The following is an 11,194-nucleotide window of genomic DNA, read 5'->3' as shown; positions in this document are numbered from 1 at the left end:
TAATTCCCTGTGAAAAGGATTGAAAGTTTTGTTTCGGGAGGAGCGATTTTTTTTTATTGCGAGCTTGAAACTTTGTAGAGACACAATATTATATTTAAAAAGCTGATTTCAGTATTTTTCACAATTCATGCACGTAGAGGCATTATAATGTATAAATCTTTCTCCTCTAGGCGAGAGGATGTTGAAAGTGGGTATCGAGACAAAATATTTCTTGGATTGAGGTAATTGAAATATCGGTGAAAGACATAACATATGACAGACAATGAATGTCAAGTTTTGTGTAAATTATTACCCTAACTGCTTTTCTTTGCTGCAATGTAGAATAACAACAACACATAAACATCCACGGAAACGAAGTCGCCGGCAACAGCTAATCATACTATAATTATTTAACGTAGGTACATATCTTTCGCTCTCTGTTTCTCTCTCATCTCTTCTTTATGTCTACTATCCTGATATTACAGACAAAAAATACCTATATCCGTAAAGCAGCCTGACCCACATATATCGGCAAAGCCAAACGACGTACAGCTGTTGGCAATGTTGCCTACAGCGAGTTGATAGGGGTCCGCGTAAATTATTAACAAGTCTGCATGAAGGTGACGGTTAATGATAACGTTAACTAGATTTTGTAATAGAGGCAGCTGTGAGCCGGAGTTATGTCCCGCGCGAGACGGGCAGTGGATTAAAAATGCAACACTTCAAAACGAGTTGAATTCGGCATGGGCTTGGCCGACGCTGGCGCAACCGGCGAGCCCGCCAGTGTTGTTATGACGCCGGGACCGCGTGGTTGACTCCGTCACTCGGACAACTCACCTACTGTTACTATAAACTAGGCTATCTGTAATCCACAACATGTTTTGATCTGAGTGCTCGTGATCTAAGTGATTGAAGGATATTGGCAATTTTGATGGTAAGCATATGTAACTAGATTAAATAGTACTTTCTTTCATTTTGATGAATCCTAGGGTTATTCTTATCCTACTAAAGGCCAATTCGAACGTATACTGACATCAAAATGATATTTGAATCATGTTATTTAGTTATTGTGCATATCGCTCGTACTTGTCCTTGTCCTGTCCGTAGGCGTAAGCGAGACGCACACATGATTCTAATATCATTCTGATGTCAGAAATTCGATCTCATCCAACTTATTAGGCACCTTTTTTATGTTAAAAGCATCAGAAGTGGCAGATGTTAGGTATACCTATAGAAAATAAGATTGTCGGTATCGCAACTTACAACAAATACTATAACCTACGTATTTTTAAAACACCAAATTGAAGATTGGAGTGACTGCAGCACCGACGTTTATAAAGCAGGAACACAGCTAACAGACAGGGACGCTACAAACGTCAGTATTTACGTGGAGAGAACAAGGGTATCCGCTCCAGAGCTTCTATTTTTGCGCTATATCGTTTATTATGAGGACGGGCGGGAGCGCGGCGGCGGCGGCGGCACGGCGCGGCGCCGACACGGCTCGGCCACGCGGCCGGGGCGGGCGCGCCGCGACTCTCGCCGGCCACTACACCTGATATTATATTCTGGAGCACGCCGCCTAGCCGCCTCGCGCCAGATATTTCGAGTGTTGCATACACCACCTATGAATCTAGTCTCTCAGTCACAAGGCAGCTCCGGCACAACCAACCGTATCGCGCATTGCCGCTTATACCTATTTTGTAATAATATTTATTTACATCTCATTAAAACTGTAAACGCCGCGCGTCGCGGTCAAGAGCCCCTTTATGAAGGAATGCTTAGTGCAGCCCGACTAGCGTAGCGTCGGTGGCGCGCTGCGTTGCACAAAACGCAGTTTTTTAAACTTTGGTTCAGGTACTAATTTAATACCTATGCATGGCCCTAAGTTGTCAAGTGTTTTATTTAAAGCATTAGCAATGATTAATTAATAGACATAAGACATAAAAGGCAAGTTACATATATGGAAAAACGTAATTTTACAGAGAACCTTCAATATTAGGTACAGTATGTGAGGTTTAAAGTATGCGCTTTGAAGTGGGGTCTATTGTATTAGACTTGTAGAGCTCGCTCAACAAAGCCCTGTGATATAGCGTGATAGAAAGATGACGTACATTCAATGTCCATACTCTAGATAACACTACATATTTATTATAGGTAAATACTTACATTTAGAATATGTTAGGCATATAATATTAAGTACCTATGTAAGTATTTTACATAAAATATACAAAAAATAAAATAGAACATTAATAACCCTATAGTAATTTTACACATCACAATGTCACTTAATGAAAGTGCATTAAAGTGGCGTTCCTTGTAACAGTCCGGATATAAATAATTTAGCGCTAAATGATCTGCATTGCAGACCTGGAGTGGGATAGGTATTTAGTTAGGGCTGCGCAAATGATTTAACAAAATAACTGTCTAGGATAAGGTCTGTTGTTGTCAAATTTTTATTACAAACATTTATTAACGCCTATGTCGCATTGATCCCTAAAGTTTTTTTTAATTTATTTTACGATTAATTACAAGTAAGGGCAGTGCTAAGTTCACTGTCGTAGGTATTCGAATAATAATATCTAAAGTTGCTACTGGGAGAGCTTCCATTACAACATACTGAATAAATCCACTAGGTACAGTCACCATCAGATATATCGGAGCGGCCAAGGTGCTCAAAAATTTGTGAGCGCCTTAGCAGCTCCGATATATCTGATGGCGACTGTACGTGATTCGACGTGCCGATATGTATAAATATTTTGTAGTAGGTAAGTGCCAATTCTATGTTTAAATTTTAAACTTGATTTTTAATTGTTATGACATGACTCGCAGTACACTTCGTGCACTATTAAACGTGGTTGTGTCATATCAATATCAAAACCTTAATATATATTTTAAAACGTTGAGGCCAATTCGGACTTACCTACATTTTTATAAAAATTCAAACCTCAAACCCAGTGTGACGATAAAGAAAAATGTACTGCCATACACGCATCACTGTCTGTCAGAGCAGTATTATTAACACCGGCCGATTTCGCGTTGTTTTTAAAAGCCTCCGTGTTATTAGTCGCCCTGCGCCGCGTTCATTAGCGCACTACGTTGCGCTTTATCCGCGCGCGTTTTGTCACAACCTCGTTATTCATTCACTTTAAACCGACTAATTGTAAAACCGTTGCAGGGGTTCATAACATATTGATATAATACATACGAGCATGTGCTCGTAACAAAGTATAGTTGTTAAACTTTTTTAATAAAATATATGGATAGCGGCAATTTAAACGCGTACTTTTTGCTATTCATTCACTTTCGAGCATTTTGTTTGTATAAAACCATACCTCTTTGCTTGTATTATGTTCATGGTAAGGTTGAAAGTCCGTGTATGTGCCATTTAGAGATAATGAAATACAAAGGACGTATTGATTTTATTATGAAAAAATACACCTTCTTTAAACATTATTGAGGTGCGGTTTACGCTCCGTGATTGTTATGCCATTGTACATAAGTATTGAACAATCAATTTAGCTACATAGGACATAGAAAGGCTCAAAAATCGCGGAGCTTGATCTTGGCTATTTATGGGATAGGGTACGTGAAGAACACGTGGCTCTCAACTGTGTGTTAATAAAACATATCATACCAAAACAATTAACATGTTTAGAAATAACATATCGACGCTTATCATGAACAGTGACACAAAACAAAATGAAATGCCATTCGACTTTAAATCTTACCAGTAAAAGATAGAATATTAAATGCAATAGCATTTCATTTTTAGTTGTACCACTGTTCATGATAAGCAACGAATTATGAATGTACCTACAACTTATTACGTAGCTTACGCGCGTTAGTAAGCCGCTGACACTCCATTAGAGTCTAATCATGTCTAATTGCAATTAGTTGTAATCCTTTGTTGCAGGATAATAGCAGATTGTTAGCAAGGGTGTAAAGTGTAAAGGATGGCGGGGGAAGCCCCGGGCTCGCTGCACGGGTGGGGATGCACGCCAACCGGGGACACGCCGCCAACCGTGGCGGGTGAGAACGCCAGCAAACCGGCGTGCCTGCCAGCTCTGCTCAGGGGCTGGCGGAAGACTGCCCTCTACTGCATCCTAGTGTTCCTCATGGTGCTAATTTTCCTAAATATCGGACTGACCCTATGGATTATTAGTAGTTTGAAATTGAGAATGGTACGTGATAATGATAAGTTATTGAAGTCAAAACTATACAAAAGGATATTTGTGATACAAATGTCTCTTGTTTCCAACAGTTTTTTTAAATCAAGTCTAATATGTCTTTGCATAGGTCTTTCATAACAAAGTACGTGAGTCTTGAAAAATCTTTTGTAGGTATAACGATATACATACTTACATCGTGTTACTTATAAAGTTTTTTCTCAAGCACGCGTGGAAATATTGTCATCACGTCTGTAAAATAGGCTGCGAAAACACCTTGAGTGCCCGTCAGAAGCCGTACATTGAAAATGAAAATACTAAACACTGCTAAAATACTATATATCTTTAAGCATTCATACTAAAATTGTTCGCCGCATTTCCTCGTAATAATATTGGGTAAGTTATATCTTGCCAAGAACATACCAAGTGCCCGTGCCTACATTTCCGGTTGGTTAATAAATCGGCAAATGACTTCATTAAATTTATAACATTGCTGCAGCATCTCTTTGAGCCAAGTAATAACCATTAACGCTACGCCGCAGACTACAAACTGCATAAACCGATGCATTCATCGTTGAATTTCATTTGTTACCTTGCCTCGCTTTTATTAGTCGTCTTTTTGAAATATCTTCGCATTTAAAGCGATTTAAATGATACTGCAAATATAAGTATAAGCAATAAATTAATTGTAACTTTTTATTTGTACTTACTTGTATTTTTTTTGTGTGTACCGTAACGTGTTTGGTGCTTATTTTTGTGGTTAAGCTGAACTCTTACCCGAAACGAACCCGGAACCCTTATAAATCTTATAATATCGACATCTTATTAATTTGTCTCTCTTTATTTAAATATGAAATGTATCGTCATATAATAATATCAAATATCTGGGAGACCGAGCTTTGCTCAGAAAACATATAAAACTCAAAAATGCGCGTTTTCCCAGAGATAAGACCTAGCTAGATCGATTTTTCGCCCCCGAAAACCCCATATAGCAAATTTCATCAAAATCGTTAGAGCCGTTTCCGAGATCCCCGAAATATATAAATATACAAGAATTGCTCGATTAAAGGTATAAGATATTCAGACTATAAATAAGTAGTTATACAGGGTGGAAAGATAAGTCGGGCCCTGGAGGCAAACTACCTTAAATCCTTAAGCTGGCTCATTTTACTTAAAGGAGACATTCCTATATTTTTAACCCATTATACACTGAGTTTTTTTGAGGTGTCCAATTATTGTGATTTTATAATTTGTTCTTTATTAGAGCATATGTAACGAAGATTTAGTAATAAAAAATGTTTGAGACCTTTCGTTTTGAAAAAAAATGGTGGTACCATATGGGACCGCTAGGCCAGTACTGAGGTAAAAATTTGGAAATACTATGAAATTAATAAGAGTACAAATATGTTTATATTATTTGTTTAATAAATCAGCCTCTTAGGTTGCAACTTAATAACATACAGTACGTATGTTTTACTATATTTATTTAATAAATGAGCTTCCGAGACGTTAATATTTATATTTATTAGGAATATTTAGATGTTGGCGGACGTCCACCAGTAAGAGGTAGGTTTTGATATCTAGTTAGATACGTTTGTGTTATTTTCCGACGAAAGTCCAATTGACCAGCTGCATTTCCTGCTTTTTTTGATAAAACCCAAGCAAATTTTTTCAGCCTCAATGTCCTCATTATCCTCTAAAATTGCCAATGCCTCGTGTACACTGCATCTAAAATATGACAAAACTTTATAAAAAACGATAAAATATGATTATTAAATAATACTTCATCTTGATCTTTCGATAAAATGTCAAATCACTATCGTGTATTACTAAAAACAATAAAACTACTTAATAGATAAAAAACGAAAGGTTGACGAAAATATCGCACGGGAATCGCCTAGCGATTCCGTACGGTACCAGTAACTTTAACACTCGGTAGTTATAATATTTATTCATACTGGCACTAGTTAAATCAATTAAACTAAAGCAATGTTACTAAATTAAACGATTTTGCAATAACATTCGTTATTTATCTGTTAGTAAACCAAATATTGTAACTTACTTGAACGGCGTAAACATTTTTCCGCGAAATTTGCGATGCACTTACTTTGACCTTCAATCACACGCAACTGATGTAAATAAGTACTGTTTTAGGTTAACAATCGGCAGCGTTATGTCTCCTAGGATCATTGCCCTTCTTACGCGTCGCAATTTGGCCAATCACGCGAAAATAAAAGTCGTAAATAAATGGTACCATATGGTACCGCTAGTCTATAATGGGTTAAAAAGAAACAAAACTGCATTCAAAGATTTTCTAAAACTCGCTTGCCTCGCTCGGGACTCGAACCGACTAAAAATTCCAAAAAATTAATACTCGCAATTTTATTCTACTAGTCGATACAGTTAATGTTAATGATAACATTTCTCCAAGAAACATTAGGTCTTACACTCGTCTGTCGTACAAAATATCCATAAAATCTAATATTTAGTACTTAAGATTTTTTTAGACAAGCCAAATTGAAGAAAAAAAGAAAAATACTTTGAACGCAGTTTTGTTTCTTTTTAAAAATAAAGGAATGTCTCCTTTAAGTAACATGAGCCAGCTTAAGGATTTACGGTAGTTTCCCTCCAGGGCCCGACTTATCTCACCCTGTATATGTGATTTATCAAGTCTAAGTAGTTATTTGTTACAGGGTGGGTTTGGTCCAGTGAACATCGTGAATGGTGGCATAGAGCTGCAAGGACAGGCGTTCGTGATGGACAACTTGATCGCCTCGACAATAAGCTCACGCGCCGGCCAGTCCATAACGCTGCACTCGCACCGGAACTTCAGCGTACTGGTCACCGAGCCCGAGAGGAAGGAAACCGCCAAATTGGTGCTCAGTAAGTTGACTACCGCCCCTTTTTTTCTTCAAAATGCGTTCGATTCCAAATTCAAAGTTATGTTAGGAATGTTTGTAAGCACGTACCTAGTCAACTCTGTCAACCCAATATTTACGTTTTGAAAGGTAACAGACGAACTCCTTAGGGCGCCGTGAGTTCAGCTTGCTAATCATTGAGCGGACAGCCGTGCGTGACCGGGATCGCGGATATTATCATTGTAATGAAATTGTTATTTTTTAGAAACAGAAAAAAAGTATATAAGTTCGATCAAAAATAAAGTTGCGCATTTTTAGAAGAAATTTAGTCCGTAAATTGTTTGAATCAATGACTACTACTAGTACTACTCCTGAGATTACTAGAGAAAGGCCTCAAGATTGCTGTTCATAGTTTTTTGGAATCCAATCTAATCTAAAAGTGCACTACGATTTAAAAAATAAACTCTATGGCGAACCCACGGCACCTTAATTTCATTTTCAGAAAGAGATAGTGTGGAATGCAGCGGACGCATGTTCGAGGTGCGTGACGCGCACGGCGGCGAGGTGTTCCGCGCGTCGCGCGACGAGGTGCGCGTGTTCAGCGACACGCTGGCAGTGGACGGGCCCGGCGGGCTGGCGGTCAGAACGGCCGTGCAGGCGCCCAGCGTCAGGGCGCCGCCTGGATCTGACCTGCAGTTAGTGTTACAATGTATCCATAAGCTTCAAAACTCCCGCGTTTAAATAATACTTAAGGTTCCGTCACACAGGCGCGTTTTCCGGGCGGGGCGTGAGCGTTTTATATGTAAAAACGGTGCACCCCGCTCACGCGCCGCCCGCAAAACGCGCCTATGTGACGGAGCCTTTAGTGATGCCAGTCAGGAAAATGGTAAAGCTTCTGCCTAGTGTAATCTGCAGCGTAATAAATGTGATCGAATATCGATTACATCAAGTTTACTCTATTCTTTAAAAAATCTCGTTACGTAAACGTTGGCACAGGTTTTCCTCAATGTCATTAAACTGTATGATACAATCAGGACGCACTCTTTTAAATAATAGCGGTAACAATTACATTTTGCTACAGTACGGCATAGCAAAACAGTATACAGCTATAACAAACAAACAGTATGCTGGAAAGCATGTCAGACTGACGCTCAACGAAAAAGTTTTTAAGACGGTCCAACATAAAAATCCTATGGCAATAATTTGTTTGTAATATTTAGGTTGGAATCTCTAACGAGACACCTGGAGCTGATAGCCCCGCAATCCATACACCTGGAGAGTCGAGCGGGTGGCATTGATGTCACGGCTCACAGCAACATCAAACTGGATTCTGTTGTCGGCGCCGTAAGTTAGACTAAAATTTTCTTTTCAACGGTCATGATATTCTGATGACACCTGCAGCCATGCTTTTGTAACGTTACTGCTACAGAGTTGACACAGGTATGCAATGTCACTGTCAATCTTGATAAAATGAGTAGACTGAACATTCCAATTGCTGCAGTAATTAGAGTATGACAGGAACACATTTTATCAAAGAAATTTACAGTGACATCGTCTGCGCCATTGCTGCAGCAGTAAATGCAACAATAATGCTATTGCAGTCGTTATCCCGATGAAACGTTTAAGGTACCATTCGGATTGAAACTACATGTGTCATGTGCATGAGTACTCCGCAAATGTCAAAACCAACATCGATTTGCGCCTGGATTTGCGCGGCCGCAATAACGTTGATGCAGCTTAAATCCGAGTAGTACCTTTACCTACTACTGTGGCGTTACCGTAGCAGCTTTGACGCGGCTAAAATATATTAAAAATAACGACAGTAAAAATATTCCTATTAAATCTGTTTTTTTTTTCAGCTAAAAATCGACACTCCGAGCATTTTTATCTCAAACCTAAAAGAAGCTCTGAAAACAGAGTCCAAGCCCGCGACCAAACACTTGAGGCCGCAGAAAGTGTACCAGCTGTGCGCCTGCGCGTCGGGCAAGCTGTTCCTCGCCGCCGCCGACGCCGCCTGCGCCGCCAACAACGCCGACACCGACTTTTGTAGATGATAAGCTTAACTATTAATTTAAACCAATAAATACTCAATAATAATCCAATCCAGACATATCACTACCCGAGAGAATTTTCGTGTGTCAGCTCAAATATCACAAGTCAGGATTATGCCCTTAGTATGTGATTTAATTAGGGATGTGCGATAAGGACAAATGCTTTAGTTAGGCAGTCATAAAAGAGATAATGCTATTTGGTCCATTCCGGATTCTATTCCATTTTGAATACCTGTTTGAAAATTTGATACTATAGAAAAAATATGTAGTCGAAATTAAACACCTATATGTAGGCATTTAAGAAGACGGTGAAAATAAAACTTAGTGCAGGAATAGTATTTATGTCATGTACTTTGCACAATGCACAATAATTACATTTTAGTACAAAAGTGTGATCATAGAATACTGAAAAATAGGAATTTAATTATATCATTATGAATATAATAACTTGTATTTTATTCCCTCGAAGTTTTATAAATATAATTGTGTCGTTTTAAGTAAAAGTCTATCTCCTCATCATCCGTAGGTAGTCAACAATTAGCTGACAACTAACCCTTATTAGCTAATTAGCAACCGACATTGTACTGTCTGCATAAAATAGGTAATAGAATAGCCAATTTTAAGGTGACAGTCAATTTCCAACGACAGCTGCACTACCGTTAATTTTACTATGGAAATTGACAATAACACCGACGCGTTCAGTACCAGTAGTGCAGCTGCTGCGGTCAGAAATGGAATGTTACCATTATCCTGACACGTTCATTTATCTGTGGTAACAAAGATATGTCTAGTGACATTCACGATAAATAGCGTTGCAATGTCTTACGGTGTTCTAGTACTTACAAATTAAAGTGTATTTATTAACCCTTAAATACCTACATAGTGTTGCCAAAAGTCTACAAAGCATTACACAAGTCACAGTTTTAAAATAAAAAGGCTTACGTTCTTGAACGCACCTTTACACCAAACGTCAATAAATAGGGTGCTGATTTAAGGGTTAAATTTACGCAATATTTTTTGTTTATAAAAATTACATTCGTTTTCAGACGAAAAGTCGGCAAGCTTGGAAAAATCCACAAGTTGATAATTTTTAGTATGTGATTTTGAACGGTTTTTTCGGGGTATGTCATTATTTTATATTTAAAAACTTTATCATAGGTATATCACAAATAGTGTACCTTTCTAATGCTAGTTAAAAATTCCATATATCTGTTACTGAAAATTACATATTTACATAAATATGATTTAGCCAATTCAACTTCTAACACTGATTTCGCAGTGAAAATCGAAGTTATGTTTTTTTTTTACAATTTTTCCTAGAATCGGCAAACAATTATGTGATACATACATTAATTTCGGGCAAAAAGAAAAAATCGTGCATTTAAGGGTTAAGGCGAGAGTAATGATGAGTTAATAGTCGGCGCTGATCCCTGCTCTGCGGACGCTGCGGTGCGGTGGCGGCGCCGCACGCGCCGCCCGTAATTAGAGCCCGGCTATCCTAATTGAGACCGCACCGACAACATTTTGTTCCTCATGTTTTTACTGGACATACTGTTAACGAGCCAAAACATTAGTGCTCCCAGTCCAACCGCACGCCTTGTTTAATTGAGCAACATGCCATCTCACAGATTTAAACCATTCAGTTCAAGAAACTGAAGAAAACAACGAGTACCTATTGACAAAACATTATATTTGAACATAAATACGAGTATAGGTGCTAATACTTATAGTAACTTTGACATGAGGATTCTGTTTGCGGGATCCTGCATGCATGCTACAGAAAACAGAACTGGATCCTGCAAAAAACCATACCTACCCGCAAAAAACTGGACGTCAGTGGGAAACAGCTCTTACACCTCTGTAAATATGTACAAAACTTCTGAAAGTGCAAGACTTGAAACTTCTTAAAAATCATAATATGTATATATGTACATATATACATACCTACAAGAAAAAACATTAAAGCGTCTATTGAGTATTTGTTCCTTGTGGGAGTTAAAATAGGATTTAATAATATTTATATAATATTTAGGTTCAAGTTCTGCCGGAAGCGGTAATTGTTTCCATTTTCCTTTAATATAATATTGGAAAAACCAACATTTAAATCCACGCATAGGTACGAAGTCGCGGGCAACAGCTA

General features: G+C 38.3%; 1 protein-coding gene across 2 annotated transcripts; it reads left to right on the top strand.

Moving 5' to 3' along the window:
* The first annotated feature begins 519 nt into the window (after positions 1 to 519).
* LOC134667007 (delta-sarcoglycan-like) lies at positions 520 to 9,507 on the top strand. 2 transcript variants are annotated; one of them, XM_063524316.1, is made up of 7 exons: positions 854 to 913; positions 1,287 to 1,381; positions 3,893 to 4,160; positions 6,839 to 7,028; positions 7,506 to 7,698; positions 8,224 to 8,347; positions 8,863 to 9,507. In XM_063524316.1, the coding sequence occupies exons 3-7, from the start codon at positions 3,933 to 3,935 to the stop codon at positions 9,055 to 9,057; spliced, it is 930 nt and encodes a 309-aa protein (XP_063380386.1). In that variant the 5' UTR covers positions 854 to 913; positions 1,287 to 1,381; positions 3,893 to 3,932; the 3' UTR covers positions 9,058 to 9,507. The 2 variants fall into 2 exon arrangements, with proteins under 2 accessions (XP_063380387.1, XP_063380386.1); XM_063524317.1 differs by lacking the exon at positions 1,287 to 1,381 and having other exon boundaries at positions 520 to 913.
* The last annotated feature ends 1,687 nt before the right edge of the window (positions 9,508 to 11,194 follow it).

The sequence above is a fragment of the Cydia fagiglandana genome, chromosome 8 (assembly GCF_963556715.1).
Source record: "Cydia fagiglandana chromosome 8, ilCydFagi1.1, whole genome shotgun sequence".
In the NCBI taxonomy this organism is placed as follows: Eukaryota; Metazoa; Arthropoda; class Insecta; order Lepidoptera; family Tortricidae; genus Cydia; species Cydia fagiglandana.
The sequence above is the reverse complement of the archived record's forward strand: the minus strand, read 5'-3'. Positions and strand labels throughout refer to the sequence as shown.

Bases quoted from the DNA above. Each gene is read 5' to 3' on its own strand.
- LOC134667007 (XM_063524317.1), top strand. From the start codon at position 3,933: ATGGCGGGGGAAGCCCCGGGCTCGCTGCACGGGTGGGGATGCACGCCA. The intron at 4,161-6,838 runs GTACGTGATAAT...TATTTGTTACAG, and splicing joins GTAGTTTGAAATTGAGAATG to GGTGGGTTTGGTCCAGTGAA. The intron at 8,348-8,862 runs GTAAGTTAGACT...TTTTTTTTTCAG, and splicing joins TGGATTCTGTTGTCGGCGCC to CTAAAAATCGACACTCCGAG.